The 27,024-nt window shown below is 39.3% G+C and overlaps 1 protein-coding gene across 1 annotated transcript; it reads left to right on the forward strand.

Moving 5' to 3' along the window:
- Positions 1–1,070: 1,070 nt before the first annotated feature.
- PSMB7 (proteasome 20S subunit beta 7) lies at positions 1,071–26,679 on the forward strand. Its single transcript, XM_054848940.1, has 8 exons — positions 1,071–1,214; positions 1,336–1,429; positions 1,784–1,881; positions 2,199–2,339; positions 3,627–3,742; positions 11,477–11,535; positions 25,402–25,553; positions 26,477–26,679. The coding sequence occupies exons 1-8, from the start codon at positions 1,153–1,155 to the stop codon at positions 26,586–26,588; spliced, it is 834 nt and encodes a 277-aa protein (XP_054704915.1). The 5' UTR covers positions 1,071–1,152; the 3' UTR covers positions 26,589–26,679.
- Positions 26,680–27,024: the final 345 nt, after the last annotated feature.

The following is a 27,024-nucleotide window of genomic DNA, read 5'->3' on the forward strand; positions in this document are numbered from 1 at the left end:
ACATGTGGGACCCAGCTTCATTTTTAGGCCATTTGCTAACTGGGTGCTGTTCAGAGGAAGGATGCAAGGTGTCTGACTCGCTTCCGATGCGAGAGCCAATGCTCCTGGAGCGAAACACCAGCCCGCTCCACTCAGCAACGCCACGTGCCCCAACCATGTCATGTGCTGAGCGTTACCTATCTCAGGAAGGATGACGCTTCACTCAGGAAAATACTTGGAGAAAGTTTCCTTTAGGCAAGAAGCCAACGCGCTACTTATGTTCTTGTGTTGTTCTTGTTGAGAGACGGTCTCGTATAACTAGTATTTAATGTTTGGAACAAATAACACACTATTTTTTTTTAATCAACAATACTTTTAATTTCAGGCACTTCTACATCTAGAAAGCAAATTAGATGTGTGACGGACTTTGCAAAAATCTCACTACATGTCTGCATTGCTGTAAAACACATCCTTTCTTGAGAGGCTGCAAGAGTTCTTTCCCTAGAGATACATCGGGCCATTCCCTTTAACAGGTCAGCAAGCTGCAGGAAAAGTTAAGGTGGAGATCAAATGTAGTTTACCCAGGAAATACTAAATTTTACTGACCTCCCTGACACCCAGTGGAACTTCCCGATTTTGAAAAGGGGCGTTTATCTTTTCTTTCACCATATAGCCATTACATTAACAGCACGGCAACGAGTCCTCCCTCCCTCCGTCCCCTCCGCCGGGCGAACGCGCCCTGAGCCGCGGCTGGTGCACGGCCCGGGATATACGGCCCGGGGAGCACGGCCCGGGGTGCCCGCGCTGAGCCGCCCGCGTTCAAGGCCCCGGTACCGGCCGCCCCACGCGCTGACACCCCCCTCCTCAGAGACCAGCAGATTTTGTTCAAAGCTGCCAATTACCGAAACACCACCGAGCCCGAGCACGACGGGCAGATGCAGACGCAAACCGAGGCAGGGCAGAGCCCAGCACACCCCGCAGGGGCGTTGCAGCCCGCGGGCCGGTAGCACCGGGCAAACCCAGCCACAAAACCGCCGCGGTGCCCCGCGGCCGGCGCCGCCATTTCGCGGGCGGGCAGAGGGGGGCGCGACCCAGGCCCCGCCCCCGTACGCGAGCCGGCAGCTGACCCGGAAGCACTCGGCAGGCGTCACCCGTGCCTGCCGGAGCGATAAGATGGCGGCGGTTTCCGTACTGCAGGCACCAAGCGGCGGCTTCAGCTTCGACAACTGTGTTCGGTGAGGCGCGGGGCAGGCGGGAGGGGGTCTGAGCTGGACCCGGACCCAGACGGCAGCGGCTTGCGGGGGTTGCGGCCGGGGCAGGCCCCCGCCCGGCCCCACTTCTCGCCCTGTGTTGCAGGAACTCTGTCTTGGAGGCCGAGCTCGGTCAGAAGGGGCAGCGGCTGCCCGCCGCCCGCAAGACGGGCACCACCATCGCCGGCGTCGTCTTCAAGGTGAGGCGGGCGCCGGGCGCGTCCCTCCGGTGCTTCGCGGCGGACAAGAGGCTTGTCCGGGCCGCGGGCCGCTCCTCCGCCTCGAGGCCGAGCCCGGCGGGGGAGCGGCCGCTCCTCGCTCCTGAGCTGGGGCTGGGGAAAGGCCGCTCGCCCCCGGGGCGGTCTCTTCGGGAAGCGGCGTCCCGGCGTGGCTCGTGGCGGAGGTTCCGCGGTGCTGAGTCATGCTTGGCCTTGTGCAGAGCCGGCTCTGCGGCCCCCCCGGCTGCTCCGGGCCCTGCGGCCGACCTCGCCGTCGGTGCCGGGAAGGTCCCCTCGGGAGACCGAGGCTCTGGGAATAATTCTGTGTGTCTGTAGGATGGCATAGTCCTCGGAGCAGATACGAGAGCAACTGAAGGAATGGTTGTTGCTGACAAGAACTGTTCGAAAATACACTTCATTTCCCCTAATATCTAGTAAGTATTAAAATTGTCTATTGTGTAACAGTATTGGTAATAGTGTTGGGGTTTTTAGCCATGTCCTTTGCTGACAGCCAATGTTCAGGTAACTTTAAAATGGTAACTTAATTTATTAGCAAGGCTTGGAGAGTTCTGTTACTTCATTTATACTTAAACAGACTATCTTGTTTCATGCTCTGAAAACATTGACTGTATGAGAACTTAACTTTCCTAATGTTACAATGAGAAAATTTCTGCTCATTGAACTAAGTGTAGAGTTATTTCTTTCCCCAATATTCCTCACCTTTTCTTAACTTGCTCATAATATTTTTCAGCTGTTGTGGTGCAGGAACAGCTGCAGATACTGATATGACAACTCAACTGATTTCTTCCAATCTGGAGCTCCATTCACTATCTACTGGGCGACTTCCAAGAGTTGTCACAGCTAATCGAATGCTAAAGCAAATGCTTTTCAGGTAACTGAATGGGTTTCTTCTTATTAATGATGCTGTTAAAACCATCAGATAAAATGTAAGCTCCTGTGAAGGCGTATCCTTCCGTAGTCTACTTAACCTCCATAACAAGACTTTAGGAAAGATTTAATAATTGCTCTTTGCTTCATAGACTTTTGAGCTGAGATGGCAGAGAAATCAAGTCTGTGATGTTTTAGAGAATTTATACTGTAGCTGTACAGTGTTGTAGTGTTTACACAGCAAAAATAGGACAATAGTTTATTAAACCGTTGATCAAACCCATGAAAGCTGCTGTGTATCTTTGTGGCTAGATGGCTGGACCAGTAATAATCTTGTAATGTGCAAGCTTGTAAAATTGTGAATGTCATGTGACTTGTAATAGAATCACTACCTTAAAATGTATTTTATTTCAAAAAAAATAAAATGTTTAACCATTTTGAAGCCCACAGCTATTAATATAGGAGTGTGCTGGTGGTATAGTGAGATAAATGAGTGAAATAGCTGGAAGTTGTGCTGCAGTTACACTAAGATTTTGATTGCCTGACCGATCACAGACCATTATGGTATGGCAGTTGAACTTCACAACTAGCAGCGTGATGTAGCACATGCCCTTAGATTGAGGGCATACTCTCCAAACCTTTCAGTATTCCAGTACTGTTTAGTACTGTCTTTTGCAGAAGAAAAAAATTCTGTTGAAAGAGAAGGAAAGAGTGAAACAAGTGTATTCAATTAAAGATCTTGTTCAAGCTATTGGAATGTCTCCAACAAGGTGAAATAAAGCAATGAAAAAGTGCTTTGTGCAATTAAGTGACCAAGATAAGTGACTGAGCTGAATTATTGTCACTTAATGCTGTATTGCTGGGCAGTTTGCCTTTTTTTAAGTGTGTCACAAAATAATAAATTAAGAAGTTAAAAGCAGACGAGAACATCTCATGGGGGAAACAAAGGAATTTATTTTCTTTGAAGTCTCTAAATAAATGAAATTCCTGTATCTGTAATTAAGCTTTCAAGGCTTGAAAACTAATCTGAATTCTCTCCCCGTTAGCACAAATGTATCATCCAGCCCACTTGCTTGTCCAGTGCTTGTTTGTTCTGCTTGATGCTGAAATACACTGTATTTTAGTAAATTTCTTAATTTAAACTATTGCTCATACATAGTAAAAGTAGTCTTTCTAATATGAAGATGTACCTGCTGTAATCACAGAAAAGCTGTCACATATGTCTGTTATATTAAAAAGAACCACAGCTTTATTCTGGATTTTCAGATTCACGTATAAACCTTGCTCCTAGGTATCAAGGCTACATCGGTGCTGCCCTGGTTTTAGGGGGAGTAGATGTCACGGGACCTCACCTTTACAGCATATATCCCCATGGATCTACTGACAAATTGCCTTATGTCACCATGGGTGAGTGATACTCCCTCAGTATTGTAACGCAACTGCCTGGTAGAAAGTGTGAGCACTTCAAATTATTATTTAATTTTTTTTTACTTAAGTTGCGTTGTTTGCTGGAGCTGTACAGTCCTCAGCTTCAAAGATAAAGTTGTACCCATATTTGTAAGGCAGGTGCACTGCTCTGTTTCTAACACTTCAAAAACATGGGCTAATTTAAGCTGCCAGAGAACTGCTATTAGGAAAGTTGCTGTGTGTGTTCCCCAGCATACCTTAAAGCAAGGGAATTGTAGGATTCCCAAAAACTTGCTATAAAAAAAATCCTTAGAAATTTGATTTGCAGATGGTGCTAAGTCATGGTGCATATAAAGCCTAACTTAGGGAATTACATTCTGCCTGAAGTCTTTATGTAGCTCATTAGGGAAAACAAATGTGCCTTGCTTCTTGTTTGGAACTGTTGTGTTTCTGTATTTCTTGCTAAGCAGCAGCTGTATCTTACTCAAGAAGGTGCTTCATTGTAGTGAAGCAACACCTGGTTTACTTACTACATACAATAATTGGTCTTAACTACTGTATGGAGCTTCTTGGTAATGAAATTTAGTTTTGTCTGTTGGGGTCAGCTTCCCATTAGTAATCCACCATCAGGTTATTAAGTGTTAGTACCTCAGCTCTTCTGTCTAGTAATGTTTTCTGTGACAACAATAATTTAAGCTATATGTGTATGCAATACTGTGTATGTCTCATTCAGTTTTGAATTGGGAAGTGTGCTAATCCTGAAAGCTGAAACCACAGATTTTTGTATGCTTTTTTGATACTTAGGTACTTACTACCCTGTCAAGACCAGTTACCAAAGCAATGTTCAGGGGATATTGTAAAATACAATCTTGGTAAACATAGTCTTATTTGCTGTTTTTTCAATTATAAAGAAGAATATGGGATGACTTGGAAATAAGTATTTTGTGGTAGCAAAATCATAGACAGATCATAGACAGCTCTTCTGGAGTGTCGCATCAGTCTCACTTAAAGCAGAAACATTGCTCCATTACTTGCCAGTTCTGTAGGTATTCTTCATCTCCTTCGGTAGGAGAGAATTAAACTCTTGAACTCCTCAATGCTGCTTTGCAGTAGCAATAATCTCAAGTTGTGAAATGGCTCTTGAGCGTATACCCATTTAACTGTGATCTTGGTAAACAACAGAATTAGAGGCCTCTTACAGTGTCTTCCTGAATATACTTATATTACAGAATACAGCCTCTTGATTCAGCTCTAATCTTAATTTGTGAATATAACTTGTCATTCCTCTTCTGTCTTCTAACTATTCTGTGTCTGTGTCCTCTAGACAAAATTCTTTAGAATCTTGTTCTGTACCTTAATTATTGAGGGGTGCTTGGAGAGTCCCTGTGGTAAGGATCCCGAATAAGCTATAATAGGCCTTGCAACTTGCGGGAGAGACTTGGTGATTACCATCATCCTCGTATGTTTTTGAGAAGGGAAATAGCATATGCCTTGTTGAAGGGAAGGGCACACACATCTTGAATATTACAGAACTTGCCCAGTGTTAGGTAAAGGGCATATTTTCAATAGTGGTGTTGAGCTTGTTTGATTCATTCTGAATTCTTTTGTGATTTATAGAAATAATCTGGGAGTAAAAGGTAAAAAAAAAAAGGTAAGAGATTAAACTAGTGCCTTCTGAGCTAATAATATTCTTGCATGGTTTCATCTGTGGCTTTTAAGGTTAATGCCCTACTGAGACTATCATATCTGGAAAAAGTAAAATTCTAAACATAACCAGGGTTACAATTATTTTTGCTCTCTGATTGTTCAAGATGACTGTATCATTTCAGACTTGGGTTTCTCTTTGAAGACTTGGATGATTTTAAATGAAAGCTTGGTTTTTGTAGAGCTATAGAAGTGTAGAGTCCAAATAAATACATCAGAAAATTGTGTCAGATCAGTAAATCAGATTCAGCCTATGTCTAATGCAGCTTTTATGCCGACTCTGTGATAGGAAAACTTTAATTTTAGTTAATCTCTTTCTGTTCATGATTGGCATCTCTAGATAAAACACCTACTTACTATATTCTTTGAAATGTTAAAGGCTTTTTTTTTCTTCTGGACCTTTGTGCTACTAAAATAGTGCTGCTGTTAAACTGAATCATCTGGTTAACTGTATAACGAGAACTGGTTAACTTGCAGAAATTTTGCAGAGGTGGTGTTGGACCAATAGATGGTGCCATTACCTTAGGAACTGGCAAATCACTTACTGGGCACATAAAATCCATGTACCAGTCACGTGATGTCAGTTTAGCCTTTGATATATATATAAAAAAAGTAAATGTCTGATTCTTATAATTGCCTTATACCCAATATTGTAGTAAACTGTAAACCACAACTGACTCTCTACGGATAGCTGGTAGTAGTTGGTTGCCTGAATAAAGTCACGCAGCTTCCATTATGTACGTAGTTACTTCTGTGCCTATGTTTTAAAAGCTTTAAAATGTGGAATTTCTGAAAATCCTGGCCACTCCTCCACCCCCCCCAACAATAACATGGTAGCAGAAGTAGTTCAAACAAGTAGGAAGTAGAATATCAATGAAATAAGCTACAATTAACTTAAACTTTGATTTGCTGTCAGCTGTACCACGTCTGTCGGGTAATTACATGTTACTTTTGTCCATGCTGTCAGACAAAGCTCTTCTCAGCATAAATGTTCTTTACCTTTCTACACCTCGTGCACTGATACTTTCTTCAGTGCCTGGGATATAGTTTAATAAAAAGAGATTAGTTTATGCATATAAATGACAGAACTGAGGCAGCAGAAAAGGTATCAAAGGTCAAATCGGATATAGTAGTTGGAATTGTATTTTGATCTTATTTAGACTATTGTTTGTTATTTTTTCCAAATGTTCTAAGGGCAGTTTATTAAATTTTTGGCCAGTTAACTTCTGGAAATTCAGTATTAAATAGGAAAGGTTGTTGAGGTGTTGGGTTTTTTGTTTTAATGTGCTGGAGTGTGTTTTTTTATTTAGCTGGAGTGTGTTTGCGGATGGACAGAGTGGTGTCCTCCCTTGCAAGGGAGATTTAAAAGATACTCAGTGCTTACTCAGGAGTGAAAACATCAAATTAAACTGTTTATGCTGACAAAGGACAAAATTGGATTTCAGCAAACGATGCAAGATTGTGTGATTGCTTGGCTTGTTTAGGAGAGCTTCTGGCCAAGACTTATAATGAAATGCATGCATAAAATTAAAGCACTTGAAGTCTGTAGTTCAGCTTTCGGAAACAGTAAGTATGTTCCAGTCGTCTCTAGTGGCTGATACTGGTCCCCTGGTACCAGTGTTGCTTCATATTCATAAATCAGCTCTTCATGCATTGGCAATGTCGTCCTGCAGAGCAAGCAGTACTGCTGCTGAGACTCAGCCCCTCAGCCAGGAACCAGGGTGAAAAATGATCCCAATCGATGGGGCTGTGGAGATCACCGGATTTTTACCTAGAATGAACAGCAAATTGAATAACAATGAGTGTGTGTGAATAAATGCCCTGTCAGGGAGCCCTGACACTGATGGATTAGGAAGTGCTAAATGTTACTCTCTCAAGGCTCTGTACATCCTCCAGTGTGGCAGACTGAGGTAGCAAACAGGTCCTTGGGTGATGAAAATGGACTGTGCTTAGCAGTAAGTTGTCTTTGGTGAATGTTCTGTTAAAAAGATCCAGTTCATCTGTTCTAGAAAAGCTGCTGCAGTTGCAAAACACTGTGGAAATTATTCTTGGCTGGATTTTTTGCTATGTATCAATAATATTTCACTTTAAATCAATATTGAAACAGACAACTCAAAGACCAAATGGGATTTTAAGTGAGTTTATCAAAGTTGAGTCCAGAAAATTTTGAATAACTTAGTTTTGAAAACTTATGAAATGACCAATGGTTCCTAAAGAAAAAAAATCTTAGGGTCTCATAACTTCCTAGTCATGCTAATTATCAGACTGAAAAGCATTTGCCACAGAATACAGCTCTGCATCTCAGTTTTTGTAGTTCTTTGTAATTATTGGCAATCAATACTTTTATGTATTTAGATGCTAGATTAATACTTCCTGAATATTTGTTTCTAAAATGTAGTTTACTGAAAATGCATGCAAAGTAAATTCTTTGGAATTGATATGGCATCTTTTACTTGATGATTGTTTCCAAGGTTGTTGAAGTGTAACCATTCATAGCAGTTACTGTTTTTTTAAATATCTAGCTGAAAGGGTTTTTTCCTGAATGTTATATAATAGAAATACATGATGGCTTTACCAATTCTACTTTGTTTTAATTATCTGTATTGCTCATACACAAAGAGTTGTAAACTTCCAACATTGTAAAAAAAAAAAAATCCAACAAAGGAAAGTTTCTGTTTCTGTATTGGTTGTGTGTTGTAAAGATGTCAAACTAAAGTTATCTAAGATAAATATCTGGTTTGGTATTACTTTGAGCTCAGTTAAAGATGCTATTTAATGATGAGTTATCTCATAGCTTTCCTGAATGTTTCAATAGATTTGAGGTTGAACTGCTGCATCTTAGCTATGTTGAATCCCAACTGCTAGTGACTTAAATCAGTTATTGTGTGTATGAGGTGGGGACATCTATCCCTAATTAATGGACAGTGTTTTGCAATGTTTGGCTTTTATCTTTCTCCAGACATTGTTTAGGAATTGTTAAGCTTGTTTCTATGTAAAGGCAGAGTGTGCTTGTTAAAAATGAGTTATTGGTGGGCACTGAATATGTGGACAAAAGAACAGCTGTTTCCCAACATACAAACAAGTTCTCCATAGACCCTTAATATCTAAGTTTTCTGTGCTTTTATAGGTACTGCAATAAGAAAACCATACTTCCAATGTTTACTTAAGTTCATATATTTTACTGCCAGCTTGCCTGTTACAATGCATATCTTTCACAAGTCAATTGAACTGCTTGGAACATTGTGGGGTTGTTTGGATCATATGTGGAATTTGACAAGTAGGGGGAAGTTGGTGTAATTGGATAGTGAAGTTCACAACTGTGCTCACAAGCAACTGTCCACCGCTGGTTTTCTGCATGGGTGATCAAGTGATGGGCTTTCAGTCCACCAGCTGGGCAAACGGGACGGAGGGGGGTTTTCTTAGTTAATGTGCTACAGGTGAATATGTGCAGAACATCAGTATTTTTCAAAACAGTTCATATTGCTGTTGTCTAACAGCATATTTGTTTTGATGCAGGAACCCAGAAGTATACAACTATTTGTTTTTAAAAACACAGTTTTTACATCTGGTGCTAGTAAAAGTAAAGAATTTTCACGGTGCTATTTAAGATTACAAAAATCTGTTCTTTCAGAGAATGCTGAGCTGTGCTGTGAGACTTTTGCTAAGGCACTTTTTTAAATGCTTGCTTATAAAACTTATGTTTAGGATTTATAAGCAGTAGAGGAAAAAACCCAACCCTGAGTTTATTAAGCTTTTCCAGCTTTACTTCCTGTTCTGCTAGAGCCTCCTTGGGATTGTGGTTTTTAGATGTAAATGTCTACATGTAGGCTTAAATAACTTAAGACTTTCAACAGCTTTTTTTGAAAACTTACTTTATAGGACTGTCTGCATTTATTTATTTAAAGTTGATATTATATTTGGCATTTATTTTCATCTTGGTAATATAGAGAGATAAATAATTAACAGTATAATATGTATAAAGGATTTCATATAAGGTAAGGTCCCCCCAGCCCCTTTCCTCCTGTCTTTTTCCTTTTTCTTTTTTATAAGTCTACTGAGTTCTTGCTCACAGGTTCTTTTGGGAACCTCTTTTAAAAAGGAGCTGGAGGAATGAATCCAGTCTGAGCCATGTATGAGATTGTCGCAATACTTGCATTATTTATAATTTTTTATTTGTCAGAAATCTTAAGAAATTAAGACTACTTTTTCCTAGCTCAGTAGCTTTAGTGTAGTAATTTGTCAGATATTACCTTTTATACTTTCATTCATGCATGTTTTCTAGTTGTTGTACTCTACGTTTTTAAAGAACCTTTATCCAAGGGTAAGATTGTTTTCTAGTTTTGTAGCTTCCCATTCTACTTATGGTAGGCCTTTGTTTGAGTGTAGTAAGAATGTGTTCTTAGTTGAGACCATCTCAGATTCCCCTTACTCCCCCCCCACCATTAGAAGTGTTCCTGTGTCATTCCACAGGAAGAATTATTTTACGGTTCAAGTCTTGTATTTGTTTTGGAACACACCTTATTTTGACCTTGTGTGAAATATCAGTAGAATTCCTTTTATTTGTGATTTGTTCTGTGATATCAGCTGTTTGTATCAGTGGTTTATTTCTGCTATTAGTTGCTTAAAAATCTTCTTTATTCCCAGTTTCAGCATTTAAAAAATGGAGTCATGTATTGCTCCAAGGTGTAAATGAATAGTCATTGCCTGTAATACAAGTACACACTTAGTGTCCTACTGCTTTTAGATGTGATGTATTTGGTACTGTAAAGGTAATGATCCTCAACCACAGCAATATTCTGTAACAGGAGTATCTGTCATATTCATTGGGATTACCATGTTCGTTGATTTGTGTCTGTAAATCTGCTGTTTCTACCCTTTAAATTTGATCTATAATTGGACCTCCTTAAATGGTTCAGATAAGGTAGTCTGTATTTTCTCAACAGTGTCACTGTCAGCTTCTCCTTTTTCATTATACATTCAGCAGACTTGATAAAATCAGCAGGACACCTCATTTGAAACTGTTTAATCGCTGCCTTTTTCTTTCACTAAACCATTGAGGTGGTCAAGCGATATACACAAATCATTTTAAATAGAAAATATGGCTTTCTCTGTGACCCAGCTAAACAGATAGCAGTATGCAAAACAAGTTAAAAAGTAATAAATGCCAAAAAATCTTCTAATTGGAGTAAAAAATTGCAGGTAACTTTATTCACTCCCCAAAAGTAGTGCTCTCTGAAATATGGTTAGGGCCACGGACAGACAAGATATCTTCCTGAAGACTCACTCTTTCTGACCAAAGCAAGTTTACAGTTTCAAATAGTATCATACTGCTTTTCGTATTAATTTACAGAAAGCACACTTATAACACCTGCAGTTACAGTGCTTTGGGTAGAGATGGCTTCTGCTCTATTACTACACTTGCACTGCATCCTTTAAGGGAAGTAATGTTAAACTCATGTTTCTGTATCTGTCACTTTGTTCCGCTGTTATTGTTCAATGTAAAAATAATGGCACAAAGTAAATGCATAATAAACTGTTTTAAAGTAGATACGGGAAATAACCTGATGACAGCAGCCAGCTACCCTATTACCATTGCTAGTTTATTCATCCCCATGCATAAAGGTGACGCTGCTAGGGCAGCTTGTTAAAGCAATCTGTTTCTTCTGTCTTAATACTAAGTGACATACCCTCTAATGTGGCCCCACAAATGTGGGGACAGAAATGGAGGAGCAGGAATCCCAAACAGTGGCATTCATTAACTCTCTTCTTCTAACCTCATTTTCATATCTTAGTGTTCAAAATAGTAAAATGAAAAAGGCTGTCAGAATGGGGACTATGACAAGTCTGTGTCCACTAGCTATAAATTTAGGATCAAATTAGGTGCTGGACTTAGAGGGTAGACACTTTGGAGTGTATAGCAAGCTAAGGTAGACTTCAGTCTGGTTTATGGTGCTGATATTTTTATCCTTAAAAAAAGTACTGTATCTAAGCACACTGGGCTAAATAAGTGTCCTAATTTTGTTACCATAGGTTCTGGATCATTCGCAGCTATGGCAGTATTTGAAGATAAATACAAACCAGACATGGAGGTAAGAATATTTTTTTGAAGCCTGGTGTTTCTTCCCTCTGTTCTCATGATTGTAAGGATTTAAGAGGCTTGAAGCTTTAAAAAAGTTAAATTGGTTCTAGTTTTCCTGCACTTAAAATGTACTAGTGTCTGCTTACTACAAAGCTGTAAAAGTCGATGGGTAAAATAAACTTAAAGAAATAGAGCTTCTTGCAAATTTATGTATGGAAAAACTTATGTGATTTGAATGTAGGAGAAAGCTTTAAAAACATACAACTTGCTGATTAAAGTTGACTTCAGGAATTTAACAGTCTTTGCATAGTCAATATTGCTGGTTTTCCCTCAGTAGTCAGTCCTTCTCTCTCTCAATTTTGAAAAGAGAAAGTGTGATTGTAAAAGCAACAAAAAGTAATGTATGAAACCAATTAGATTTCTGGTTGATTGGGTATGTTCAGAACTAGTAACTGCACTTTTATTTTGACTATCTACCTAAAAGCTGATTATCAGAAGATTTATAAAGTTGTGAGTTGTTTGTGTTCTACTGATCTTGATAAAATTTGAAAAATGTTTGATCATTATAGAGAATCATTCAGGAGAGCTAAAAGCTGGAGTGTCATGATTAAGATCAGAATAAGTAATGTCAAGCCCTCTTTTAAACCACGTTAATCTCTTCAGACTTTCTGTGAATGCTCCTTTTCATTCCAATTGATTAATAATTTCACAGTGAAGAAAAAACAGAATTAAACACAAAATTGAACCCATTAAAAATGACTTGTAACAGTTACAATCATTTCAGCCTAAAATGCAGATATAACAGATCTTACAGCTATTTATTATCACTGAATAACGTAGAAAAGGAAAAAGTTGATTTACTTCAAATGTTCCTCATCTTTGTCCTGCAACTGCTTTGGGTTGCTTCCTCCCCTTCAAATGTGACCGTGACTGCGGTATACTTGCAGGCGATGATCCCATCAGTCCACTGAGTTCCTCTCTAAAATAAATTAATCGAATTTAAATTTTAATGTGATATGTTACACCCTGTTACATCTGAAGAAATGTGCTGTGTAATATCAGTTGATTTAAAAACAAAAAACCAACAACTTATTTTGAGAAGCTTTTGAGTTGTTAAACTGCCTAAGAGTTAGTAATAAGCAATTTTTCCAGTTATTTCTGGAACTGGCTCCTTTTCTGGCAGTATACAGTTGCAGATGTTCGAAATTACAAAAACGCTGTAAGATCAGGATTCCTGGGTTGCTGCAGGGTTTTGGGCAGTATCCAAAGACACTGGACTTCTGGCCCTAGTGTATCTATAAATGCATCAGAAATTTTGGAATATTTTTAATAGGCACTCAGATTTCTTCTGTAATTAGCATTACACTGGATGACTGATGGGAAGAACCAGTAGGTAGAGGTAGACTCTCTACTTGTTTTTTCCCTCTCCCCTCATGCCTCTAAGAATGAGAGAGTCTCTTTTTCTGGCCTCTTCTTGTGTGACAGTGCATTCGGTGTGTATGCTAGTCATACTGAAAACATGGACTACAAATCCTTGGAATCAACAGCTACAGCATAATAGTTCGCTTTCAAAGATACAAATGTCAAAGAGCTGTGTTACGAAGCTAAAAATTTCATCTTAGTCTCAGCTAGTTTTCAAGCTTTTATTTTAAGTCATTCTTTGTAAGAGCAACCAAAAAAGGCACCAAAAATTGGTAAATTTCCAACCTTTCCTATTTAGAAAGGTCATCCTAATTAAACTGTCTTCATATACAACCATAAATGGCAGCAGATATTCACTGTTATAACAAGCATGTAGAAATGCAGTCTACCAATTTGTTGAAATATCTATTTAGATGTTTGAGACTTGCATGCACCTTAACCCTTCCTTTGTTTTTACTAGATATTCTGCTATCTAATAACAATTTAGTAATCATATTAACTTAACCAGCATAGTTTCAGGTGATAAAGCTTAACTGTATTTGTAAACACTTCATATTGTGTTATGGCTGCCAACTTAAACTATTTACCTTTTAAGTCAGATGTGGGTTTTTTCCAGTAAAGTAACAAAATAACAAATGATATTTCTATTGAAATTAAAACAAATTAAATCTGAAGTACACCATGTATATTTTATATAAAAATTTGCTGTGAAATGGCAATGATGATAAAATTAAAATTCCTGGAGATCAGTTTAATAAAATGGGTAGAGGATTAATATTTTCCTGTCAAGATCAATACTGCTTTCTTTTGCACTAATTGTCAGAATATCTTGCTAGGGCTACTGGAGGGTAGTGGTGTGCTTCAAGACCATCACATCACAGAAAAAAATGATTCAAAGGCAAACTGTCCTGCACCCTCTGGTATCGACTTGCAAATTAGCATCTGGAATGTAATTAAACAAGCTTAATGAAAGTAGCAGCTGAATACTACTGGAAAAGACAATCAGCTTTTTTGCCTCTGATATATATTCTGTACTATTGAAGCTGATCACCAAATGCATCGTGTGAGCACAGTTAAAAAATTAGCATTTATTTGAAGAATAGGAACTGTTTTTCATTCTGTTATGCTTTTGGCATGCACTGGTGTCCCATGAGAGCCATGCCACAGCAGATAGTGCACAATATTTATAAATCCATGACAGGCAATAATAGCAACTTGAAAAATTCTTTTGCTAGAATTTCAAGTTGAGAGCTGCCAAAAGCTGAGAGGATCAAATCTGCAGTGGCAGCTGCTGTGCCCTACAGTTAGAATCGTAGACTTTGAAGATGCTCAACTTAAAAAAAAAAAAAAAAAAAAAAAAAGACGACTGCAGGCTTAGCCAATTTTTGCAGGTTTCTAGAGCCCTGGCTCTCTGCCTTTTGAAGATGAGTTGCTGAAGCTTCTACCACTGCCTGAGGCATGCTAACACCAGCAGGATGTGTTTTTTTCCATAGACTTAGTGTGTCTTCAGATTTAAGTAGCACATGCTTTGTCAATGCCAACTGTGATGGTCCTTTCCCTGGTTGCAGTGCTGGGAGATGATCTTTACCCAACATCCTTCAGAGAAACTGCTAAGATAGATGGTGACGTACACGAGTGCCACTTCTGCAGTCTGATTTATGGAGGCATGTTTCATTATGAAGCAAGTGCTGGCCTCTAGAGGAACCATTATAGATTGCTGAAGATGTGAACACTTTCAGCCCTGAAGGCCTGTAGATGCTTCAAAAAATGTAATGCCAAGCACCTAACTGCTGTGGAACAATATTAATCTGTCATGTGGGCAGCTATAGATCTACTTTAAAAAACATAAGTGGAAGAACAGCACATCTAATAGAGTGTTTTGAGCTTAGATCTTTCATTGCAGCCAATTTTTCTTTCAGTAGAGTAGCCACATGGTTTTAAAACCTTACAGTCAGATTTTGCAAATGCATTCATGCCTTCTGGTGTTAAACAAGAGTAAAGAGATACTGAGTCAGTGGATATGGAAACACCGTGATCTGGGGAAAAAATGTCTGCAGCATTAAATGCTGGAATTCTGGGTTTATCTATACTATGGTTGTTGAATTCTTAAGGAGATTGGGGGGTATTATATATTTTATTCTAGTATTTGACTTCTGTTTTGAAAAGTAGAAGCTTTTTGTCTGTAGAAGAATTACTTGATGTACGGTGAGGCTACATTGTAGCCTTCTGACAAGAGCTTCATGTTTAAGCAAGGAAACAGGCTGCTTGTAACTTCATTTCTTTTCTGTATTTCATCAAAACAACCAGGTTTAATAAAAAGAGGATCCAAAAGAAAGGCAATCAATAGAGGCCACAGAAAGCAGAACTATTGCAGGGAAGGGGAAGTAAATCTATATGTAATGAGTTCAGGGGCATGGAGTAGGTAGAAAAAAATGGAAGTAGGTAGTCTGACAGATATTTAATAACTATTTCTAAAATCACCCCAAAAATGTGAGATTATATTTACAGTCACTTATTATACCACTTTTTTTAGTGTGGCAGGAAATAAGTGGTACTGAATGAAAACAAAAAGACTCTGGAGGGGTAGGAACAGATTGAAAGTAAGAGGAGACTTTTCTGACTGTATTGCACCTGGAGTGGAGGCACTTACCCTCCTGCAGCAGCTATGCTGTCCGAAAAACTGCATCTTGCTTTCCTGCCGGAGACTTGCACTCCTTCATGGGTTGGCCAGGTTTGCTTTTGTGATCATTCTGCAGCGGTTACTTTTGCTAACTCGTTTGGTTTTGACAAATGTGGGTTAGGGAGCAATCTTATGAGTGATTTGGCTAGCAGATTTGGGTAATCCTCTGTAAAAGGAGAAACGTGGGCAGGCAGGAGTTGGAGGTAGTAACCTTTTTCAGTTCATAGTTGCAGCTGTGGGAGTAGGTGTGTTCACAAAGAAATTATATGAAGGAAGAGGACTGGAAGTTGCAAAATATGTAGACTTGGGCTCTTCTGGTCCATAGTTTTGTTTCTGGCTTTGTCACTAATTTTTGAGGTACTTCTGAGCAGCCCCAGAGGGAAGAAGCTGAGGCATAAAGAATGCCTTCCTCCAGATGCTCAACGTGGGCTGAAGGTCTTTGCTGTATCAAAGTAGAAAGTAGTCTAAATTCAGCTTTCACTGTGTACCTCATTTTTCAGTAAAAAATACATCAGTCCTAGTACAAAATATTACAAAAACATGTCACTTTCTTCCATTTTTAAACAGCTGACATATAGATCATGCAAATGTTTCTGTGCTTGTTTCCTACTGTCCCTCAATATGGTAGTATTACTTTGTTTATTAACTACTGACAATAATACTGAGCTATTTTTGGAAACTGTCAAAACTCTCTAATCTTCCACAATAGTTGTCTCATCAGTCTTATTTAGCCTGCATCTGTGTGATTCAAGGCTCAAGAGCAATGACAAGCTGCATATGAATTCTGTATTCATTAGTGATGGTGATCAAAATGCCTGTGTCCCTGCCATAGGGCTCAGGTGTGGAAGTCTGCAGGCTAATCCCACCAGCTGACAGTCAGAGGTTTAATGACTCCAGAGGAAGGTGACCACTTGCTGGGAGGTTTGTCGGCTGAACTCGGGCACCAGACAATAGAGATCAAGCCAGACTATCAGAGTTAAGCTGGAGAGCCTGCCTGAGATACTCGAACCCCTGTTGGTGTCAAACACAGAGATTAAGTAAATGGGGAAGGGGGAAAAAAATATCTATTCTGTGAACAAAAATAAGTACTTGGCATTTATGTGTTCTGTGTATCTGTTTATTTCATTACCCAGTGCCAGTAACTGGGACTGTTAGTGGCATATCTTCACTGCCTTGTCTGACAGAGCTCAGGGTGATACAGACTTCACGCTTTCCTTGCATACCTGTATTATTGTCTCCTTCAGAGACTTGAATTTCCATGGGTAAATATCAGGTGTTAGTGCAGACAGTCATCCAGAAAATAAAGGCTTATCATGCTGTTTCTTGTTTTTAGATTAGATTAAAATTATTCTAAGGTAACCTGATTTCTGCTTGAACAGTTAGTACTGTTCTTACCTTCTTTCACAGAATTGTGCCTTGGATTGATTTCCTTCGCGGAACTAATGTTAAACAGGAGTTGTGAGGCTGATTTAAACTGTGCAAACTAGATGTGCTCTGGAGTGGCTAGGGTTACTGGAGAAGTGTGGTGAGGTGTGATTTTTTTTTTTGAATATATCAAAGCACAATTTCTGTGCAGACATCAAGTGGGAAACTGCCAACAGTATCAGTCTGAGTTACCAGTGGTACCCAGTAGCACCACCTTCTAGTTTTCTGTTTACAGACTATATTGAGAGAAATTTTACCTGAGTTTAAATTGGGCCTTGCTGCATGACAAAGAGCAGCATTTTCTTCACCTTTGCGAAAGTAACACTTAAACTTTGTACGTAATAATGTAGACAAGCTAGTCAGAAGCAGGGCTCTGTGTTAAGAGATCATTTCACTGCACAGGGTAGATGTAGGACAGGTAATTATTTTTGATGCATTTCTCAGGAGCAGGTGTTCCAGTTTAAATTGTTTCAGTTTGTATATCTCCCATAACTGCAGAACATGGGCAAAACATACTGGAAAATATTTCACGTGGCATGAAGCCTGAGCGCAATTTCTGCCTGAGCAGGGGAGGGTGCCTGGGAGTGGGGCGGAGGGTCGGAGTGAGCCTGGGCTGTTGGGGAGGCTCCTTCCCCACCACTGTGCTTTATGGAGCTTTTGGGTGTATCGGGAAGGAAAAATTACCAGAGGGCCCCAGATTTCTTTTTCCAAATAAAATGTTGATCTTTGTTCCCTTCCATCGTTTTTTTTCAGAGGTAAAGTCAGTAATATGAGCAGGTATTGGCTTTATTTGAAGCCAGACGTGTTATTGCTAGATATTCATTTTTTGATAATGCAGGGATTTTAATGTCATCTTTTGCATGGGTTACACTTCTGGCTACTTCCCAGTGGCTAAGGTTCAGTATGTTGCTGTACAGAAAACTGAGGATATCGCACGGTCAGAGTAGAACTTGCAGCCTGGCAGAATTTGCAGCTCTGTTACTGTGGAGCAAGTTCACTTTATTTTGAGAATGGGTTCCCTAAAAAGCCATGAACTTTACTCAAGACATAAGTAGTGATGGATTAAGTGAATTTTCATATTCATTCCTAGTTCAAAGTCTGGAAATACTATTAGAAGAAATCCCGTAGTTGTGAGGAGCTTGTAATTTAATTCTGTACCATTGGAAATATGTATTGTACTAATAGTCATGTAAGGAATGACATATAGGAACTAATGTTATTGAACAGTAGTTCCGAAGCATATAAGTTTCTTGTCTTGGCAGGTAATTTGGCATAAATTGTTAATGTAAATCCAGGTTAGTGGGGAAGACATTATTTTACTAAAAAAGATAAACTGCTGATTAATTCAGTATAGAACTCAATTACAAATTGAAAGTGTCTCTGCGGGATGCCGGTACCCTAAAGACAGCAGATGTTGAATTGATACTCCAGCATATTTCACAATGGTATGAAATATTAACATGGTTTATTATACTTGTGTGGTGTGTGGTATCAGAAAGGGGGGGGTGGTGATGAGTCTGGGCTTGCAGGCTTCTATACCATTGGAACATGAAAAAACTGCAATCACTGAGAATAATAATTAGGGACTAAGGTGCATTTTATTTGAGAAGTTTGTAGTAGAAAATAGAAAAATAAACATTTACTAACATAATATTCACAACACAACTGATATCAACTGCAGTACAGAATTACCTGACCTATGATCTATTAATGAATGAGAGTAGGTGCATGTGTATAAAACCTCAAATTGCTGAGTTTGAGCAAGACTGCTACGTCAGTGCTATGCTCCAGTTTCTTTTTGCGTAATTTCCTGCCCATGCAGTATTTGTGCTGAAGATTGCTACTTCCTAACAAAACTATTTTTTTCTGTAGTTTTTCGTGTAATGTAGGCAGCCCTGATGTGTTCATAATCCAGGGATTTAAGTTGGGTTTTGTCTTCTAATGTACTGCAGTGGTGGTGGCGGCAGAGACAGGCTTTTGAGAGAGTGCCAAGTGATGGACCAACTAGTAGTACAGCAGCACATGAAAATATAGGGATATATGTAACTGAAACTGGTCTCTGTTTTTTTTAAATAGAAGTCCAGCTTTGAAGGCTTCAGGGAAGTTAGAATTTAGACAAATGTATTTAAAGTTACTGTTCCAAACAGAAGGTGTGTTCCACAGTGTTTGAACAGGATGTATTCTGGAGAGAAAAATCCTAATCATATTTAATAGTCTTTGAGTCCCTGACACTGTTTGTTGTGCAAATATTGAGTCATTCACTTGCCTTCCTGCAAGTGAAAGAAAGTAATGTTGCAGAATTTGGAGCATTTCAGTTTCTTGTTAAATAAGGATGTGGAAACAGAACTGGAAAATAACATGATAATGTTACCTTGATTTAAAATAAGGTAGCTGTTTAACACACAAAGTAATAGAGTTATTTCACTTACCCCTCCTCACTTTTGCTTTAGAAACTACTAAATTTATGTTTATCTTAGTCCTTAACAGCTGTTCAGTACAACTAAAACTTGTATATGATATTTGAAGGTGTATTTTTCTTTAGATCTAAGTTTTCTTTCTTTTGAGCGTACATGATTCCAAAATAGCATATGGTTGAAATTCAGCAGAATGGAGGTGGTGTCATCTTTATACCTATCACAGGGCATAGTTTTAGTCCTAGGTATCTTTAGATATCTTAACTTTTCCATCATGCTGGGAATTTCTACCCATTCTTGTTTATGCACAAACTGGTGGTTGTTCCCAGGACCCATCTCTGTGTTTTACTGCTCCATGTGTCCTGGATGCTGCTAATCTTAGATTCCGATTTTCGTAACCCCTTTGCCTTTGGTGTGACCCTTGATTGAATTCTTTCTACTGGCAACTTCTATATTGTAAATGTTTCTGTGCTGTGGTCACTTGGCATGTCAGTTTAATCCTGTTCTGTGATTTGGAATCCAGATCCTACATATTCATCACATATATCTATTTTAAATGTCTGTTTTCATTGTTTGGTCTGTTAGATCTCAGTATTCTGCTTCTAACTTTTGTGACTTTTTAGAGCACAAACAAAAGATGCTGGAGGAAGAAGGGCAAGGGGAGAGCCAGAAAGACTGGCTACTCTTAATTTTCATTCACCTGATCAAAGATGAAAGAAAACAAATATTTTGATTGTAGCATGGATCTATTTAAAAAAAAAAAAAAACGAACAAGGTATGTCATTCATCTGCTTGATGAAGGTGCTACTTGCAATGCATACTTTTTTGGGGTGAAGACTTGTTAAACCTGAGTGGATTAAATTACATGTGCCTGCCCCTTTCCAGCTTCAGAAGTTAGCTGGGCCAAATTCATTCTCACTAATGGGGGTTTTTCAACCTGCCCTTACAAGAAAAGCACCAAGTACTTTGCTGCTCAGTTTTGTTATCTCTTTGGACTTAGCCAGCAGGTTTTAGCATTGCTTCCAGTTACATATCGATTTCTACCACAACTTCTCCCAACAGGCAGACTTGTACATCCTCTCACATGTTGTAGTCTGATTGCTCTTCCAAAGTCTAATTATGCTTCTGTAGGTGCTTGTGTCCTTCAAGAGGTATTGCTTTCCAGCCCCAAATTCCCAACACTCCTTTATAGATTTATATTTATTATCATTGTCCGTCCTGAAGCTTGACTTTTTTCTTCCCCTTCCCACATGAGTCTTGTGGATTCTCATGTTAAGTAGGATTGACTTTTTACATCATATAATTTGAACAAATGTCATTCTGTTGTAAAAGACAGCTGTGATAAATATTTGAAAGTTATTTTCACAAAAATTGTTACCCACTATCATATTAATTCTATACTTATATTGTGTAATATATTTCAAACTCTTGGTAAGAATTCTTATTGGAGAACTGTACTACATATCACATAGTAACAGGATACTAGTGACCTGCAGAAGGTATTAATTTCACTTTCTAAGAATTTTAAAAAAAATCCTTTCTACAGTTATTAAATCTGGAAAAGACGTCTGTTTAACTTAAGTTACAAAATGTTGAGGAAATAATAATCACGAAGCTGTTGAGCTGCTCCCTTTACTGCTGGAAGTATAATAATAAACTTGTTTAGAAGCTATTAGTAAAGACAGTATTAATATGATGTAGAAATATCCCCATCTTCTGTAGGAAAGTCTCTTCTCTTTTACTTCAGTAGCATTTGAAATCTGGAAATGGCTTAAGTGAGAAGAGAAACTTGATTTGAGTCATATACAAGAATAATGTGTAAAAGTTCCTCATTGGTGCTGTTGGGGACTTGTACCGTAGCAGCTGTAGAGAGGTAATCTATCAGTTCCTGAGTGTCTACAAAATGCAACTCTCCAGATAACAGGTTTAAAGTAAAGATTTAATACAGTCTCTATCTACTATGATGTTGCAGTGACAGTTTAAAACTCATTCTCTAAATCTCAGCAGACTTTATAGCTAGCAGTGGGCCCATATAAAGCTTAATGGCATTACAACACATAAATCATCTTTTAAAGATGCTACCAGTAGCTCCAATATTAAATGCAGACAATTGTCTGTGTTATAAATAATTTATCAAACACCATTTCAGATTAGCCTTCCATGCTGAGTTATTTATTTTAGCCTTTACTGTACTATTCCTAAGACACATTTTGAAAGATCCATTACTGGTCACTTTAATGAACTTGGGGGTCTGTTTCCCCCCCCCCAAGCACTACGGTACATCTGTGGTGACCATTACACGGCTGATCTGGACCTCTTTGCGCCTTTTACAAGTGCTGCCCATTTGTCATGTAGTGGTAAATGGAGTTGCACATTGGAGTCCTGGGACACATTGTGTGATGTGGTGATGGAGACAAACAGATAGCTCCATAAAGTGCTGCTTGTCACAACTGACTTGTATTACCGTACATCACTCTTGCTGTAATCTCATTTAAGAAGCATTGCGGACCCAAGAGAATGATATTCCCAGTTAGCTTGGTCTTTGCAACCATAAAGTAGGAAGTGCTCCTTTTATATACTCTGAACTTTTAGGGTTTTTTAAGATTAATTATTACAGTGACTCATTCCTGCCCCTGTACTTAAGCCTGTGTCAGCACTTTCTGTGATAACCTGCTATTTTCTGATTGTAAAGTTGCAGTCCTTGCTAGAACTTTGTGTGCGGGATCTCTATCAAGGCACGTTGTGGGTTTTTTCCTTGTGGCTGTTCTGGTCCTCTTTCTAAATTATAAAAGAGGAGGAGGACTAAACAGTACTGAAGTAGGGCTTTGTAAAATTAGTATCATTCCAGGTTCATGAACTAGGCTGCACTACAGCAGAAGGAGCTGCGATCACATTTTAGACTTTGTCAGCGTAGCGAGTGCCTTAGTAGAGCTCAGCTATAACTGCACTGACTCTGCTGCATATTTAGAACTATTTTGGTAACAGTAGGTTGATAGAGTACATAATTAAAAAGTAAATAAAACTTAAATTAGTGAGAGGACTCTGAGATTTACACTGTTGTCTAAGACAGATTAATTTAAAATGAAAAGGGAGAGTGATAACTCCCACCAATCTGCTGTAGTTTTCCTAAGCTGCAGTGCTTGTCTTAAGCTACTGCTCACATAATAGCCTAAAATTATTCAGGTTTTGCTACTACTTAATTTTTAAGATATCTACATGTACTTCTTTGTTTTATTTTAGTATGTTTGCTGTCACTATGGTACTAAAATACCCTTACGTGCAACAAATCAGTGAAAGTAGTCTTCTATCAGTTGAATGAGGAAATACTTGGTTATCAGAGCTTTATTACCAAAAAGCACTGAAGAAAGATACAGGAACTACTTTTACAGCATGGCTGTTCTAGTCAGCTTGGTGAAAGTATAATTCAATTTTTTTTTAAAAGAGTAATACTAATAAAACTGGGAGTGAAATAAGAATTTATGCTATTTCTATAGTTTACTGGGGAAAAAAAAAAGCCCCTTTCCTGGTGAATATCTTAATTAAGCTGTTGGAACAGGAATACTGTTGTTAACAAGCTCTTTTCTAGAGGGCCATCGGAGAATGCAAAGCATGCACTGGGAGCAGATGTGACTGTAGCCAAGCTAATTTTGGGCTCCTCTTCAGCTGCACTTGGATGCTGGGGCTTGTGCAGCTGCTGTCAGAATCGGCTGTTCTAGGAGTGGGATGTGGATCTGGGCATTGTTCTCCTGATGTGGCAGGAGACAGGCAGAGGCACCAAGGCCTTCAAAATGAAGCAAATTTCAAAAAGCTGTGTTTATCAAAATCAGCATTGAGTATTTGCTCTTTTGTTGGTGGCATCTAGTGGCAGGAGATTATTCAAAGGTGTGAAATACCAGCAAAGTGATGAGGAGTAATAAACTTAGCATTCAGTTATGATCAAGGTGGGCTAGCTGAGCAGGAACTGCTGTAAATGACTTGAGGATAAATCAGAGTCCAAGTTTGTGTTCATAGATGTGTCTGCCTTACTATTGCTTCACTGGAACAGCTGTGCTCTAGTCATAGTTGTCAAGTTCTTTACACACCTTTGCGAGGAATTAAGGTGTCTTTTGTGCTCTGGTATGTACTTGAGAGGCTACTGAAAAGATCAAGGGGGTGGGGGTGTATATATGGAGACAGTCTGTTTTCATTGTGTTCTGCCACTTTTGCCAGGTGACGGGAGCACTGGCACTTACTCTGCACAGGCTTCAGTGGAGCTGAGGGTGCAGGACCTTCCTTGCTGGCTTTGTCTCCTAGCAAGTGGTGCAGGGCTGTGGGAAGAGGTGTGGGACAGTGGGCTCAGGCTCTGCCCAGCCATACTGCATCTCCTGTCACCAGGGCTGGCACATGTAGGTGCTGCCAACAGATGCCTGGACCTGGTTTGTACAAGATTTAAAATGACACATCAATGAAGTCGGTTTGCAAGGTTTCTTCATGCTTGCCATGTCTAGTTACAGTGCAAAGCTAAGGAGTTACTGGCCATGTCCGATGATTTCTAGTAGAACTGGACCTGATCTGTGGTTTTTCAGTAAGCTGCCTTTGAAATAAAAATGAGCCCTGCCTGGGATCTGTAGAGGGAGCCAGTGCAGCTGTAATAACCTCCCTTCTCTAGGGCAGGCTGCTGGGCGTATCAAAACTCGTATTTCTGATGCCTTCACATCAATACCATTCTGCATCTTGGGGGGGGCAGGGGAGGAATGGAGATGGTTACAGATCTGTTGTAATATTTTAAGAGAGGTTGAGTTTGAAGTGTTTCCTTGTAAAAGATACTCTCCGAGTGTTATTTTGTGTTTGTGTAATGTAGACACTCTTGCACTGTTTCAGGCTGTGTAGGCAGCTTCTAACTAGTAAACTGCTTGCAGTGAGGTGCAGCATGTGTATTGCAGCAGCTGTGCGTGTTTGCCTTTTAAAAGAAAGTAGATATACAAAATCTGTAAGAAAGCAAATGTTGGAACTTCTGCAGGATTAGTGTGTGGTTTCAGAAGCAATAAAAATAGTGAGCTTTACTTCCTGTTCCTAGCTTTCTATTTGTGTTGCAAATATGACTCAACTAGTTGTACAAAGTAATTTAGAAATACATGTGCTTTTGAAATATATAAATACAGCATGCATTACAGGAACTATATTAAATATGTTTTGCTTTAGTTATGCATAGAATTTCTGAAGTATACAGCAGAAAAGAGGTTGTAGGATGTTTTCCATTTTGTCACTGAAATGGTAAGAATTTAATTACAAATTGCAGGATTCTGACAGAGGTACCTAGTTTGACTGGTATTTTCAACAGGTTTCTTTACAGTCTCTGCACTTGTATCCAGGACTAGAATTAGTGTGAGCCAGCTACACTTCAGTACAGAACTAGGCTGCTTTGCAGCACAGTTACTATTAAGAAAGATGAGTTGAATACATTTTGCAAACCAAGCTATGTTACAAAATCATAGAAATAATTTTGGTACTACAGAGGATGATGAGATGGTCCCTGCTGAGGGAGGTCTTGTAACGAAAATAGTGTGAATTTGTATGCGGCTGCTACACAGAGGGCACTACAGGGAACTTGTACATGTGCACAAAAGCCTGGAACATGAAAATTGTCAAATTTATTTTCTCTATTCATCAAGACAGGAATTTAATTTTTCTTCCTTGACTGTCTTTGCTAAGTCTGATCCATCTTGGGGGGGGTGGGGGGATGGTGCATGTGGATCATGAACAGGACAAAAGATTGTGTGGGAAGATGGTGCTCCTGTTCAGCACTGCTGGTTGTGCTCTGCAGTGCTCCGGTGATTAAGAAGGCGCTGGTGTATCATTTAATGTTCTGAGAGCTCACAGCTTCCACTGCCACATGGACAAACATTTCTGTGAAATGCCAACACTTGTGCAGTGACAGCTTTTTTAACTTTTCTAGGAAGAGGAAGCCAAACAGCTTGTGAGAGATGCCATTGCAGCTGGCATATACAATGATCTGGGCTCCGGCAATAACATAGATATCTGTGTTATAAGCAAGAACAAGTTGGATTTTCTCCGTCCATATGATGTGGCCAACAGAAAGGGGGACAGGTTAGTATTTCTGAAGCTGAGCATTATCTGTGCAATTGCTATTCTCTGTAATAGTGAATTGTGTCAAAGTAATCTTGAGATCTGCGTATGAATTTCAACTAAACAAGAAAAGAGTTAGTGGCGGTACCTGCAGTAGTTCTGCCCAATCTTAGTGTGGGATTTGAAAAAGCAATACTGGGCAGCAGAGCCTGGCATGAGCTGTTATATATGAACTCAGTGCAGGGACAAATCCAAAAATCAAGGGATAACTCCACACTGCTGATCTGTGACTACTGGGTTGTGTTTTATTCTATTTCTAGAGGCCCTTTCTAGGCAGTGGCTGGAAAACAGCCCTGTTGCAAGATTGTTTTGATCACTATAGTTTCCTCAATTGTCCAGAACTATACTGTGCTGTGGTAAAAGGACAGTTTGCAGGTAACAGTCACATCTAGCATGCACTAAATTTTTTTTAAGTTGGACCCATTTTGTGTATAAACAAACTAAACCATGTTGGTAAGCATTCATGCTTTCCTAATCAAACAGTCCTCTCTACACAGTGGAAATGGTTGAGACTTGTGCTTTTTTTTTTTTTCCTCTAGCTCTTTCATTTGGCAAGCCACATCAAAAAGACTTCTGTACAGCCCCACCACCCAGCATTTACAGTTCTCAGTGTTCATTTCCTTAAAGCACACAGAAGGGTTGCACAGCATGTGGAACAGTGCAAATCCTTCACCAAGGTGGTGTTATTCTGTCACTTGTTTCCTTAAGAAAGACAGTAATTCTGAATCTTTTAAATCTTCAAGTCATAAATGTTCAAGTATGGAACTTTTTGGGAACTCTGACAGGAAAATCCTAGAGAAAGCTGATTTGTTCTAAAATTTTAAATGAGAGTTTTCTTATGTAGTATTATCTCTCAGCTTAATTTTCACCTATTTTGTTAACAGGTATGGTAGATACAAGTGTGAAAAAGGAACTACTGCTGTTCTCACAGAAAATGTGGCACTCTTGGAAATTGAGGTGGTAGATGAGACTGTACAAACCATGGACACTTCCTGAGCTGTCTGTGTCACTGGAGCCCAGCACTGGTTTGTTTAGAAGCCTTCCCCCATCAAGATACAGAATAAAAAGGTTCTGACCATTCTCCTCATGAGTGTTTTCATGTGGTGCTGATTTCTTTTGCTGCTTTTCCCTTCTTACACTGCTGGAAAGGTGAGGTTGGAAAGGATGTTACTGCAGGGAAGCAATACTGGTGAGCAGTGGCTGGTTATGTTAATTCTTCCCCCTTTTCTGTAGATAGACAAGATTGGGAAGAGCTCCACACTGGTACATACTTTTTCATTCTAAATTACATGACTGACAACAGCATAATTCAAAGTCTAATTGTCTTGTTACTTGCCTCTACTTGGAGCTTTTTTGCTCTAATAAGCCTGAGCCTGTAGTATTAGAGACAAACTGTTTCAAACACAATCCTGAAAAAGAAGCTAGCAGAAAA

This window comes from Grus americana, chromosome 20 (genome assembly GCF_028858705.1).
Source record: "Grus americana isolate bGruAme1 chromosome 20, bGruAme1.mat, whole genome shotgun sequence".
NCBI lineage: Eukaryota > Metazoa > Chordata > Aves > Gruiformes > Gruidae > Grus > Grus americana.

Bases quoted from the DNA above. Each gene is read 5' to 3' on its own strand.
- PSMB7 (XM_054848940.1), top strand. From the start codon at position 1,153: ATGGCGGCGGTTTCCGTACTGCAGGCACCAAGCGGCGGCTTCAGCTTC. The intron at 1,430-1,783 runs GTGAGGCGGGCG...GTGTGTCTGTAG, and splicing joins TCGCCGGCGTCGTCTTCAAG to GATGGCATAGTCCTCGGAGC. The intron at 25,554-26,476 runs GTTAGTATTTCT...TTTTGTTAACAG, and splicing joins GCCAACAGAAAGGGGGACAG to GTATGGTAGATACAAGTGTG.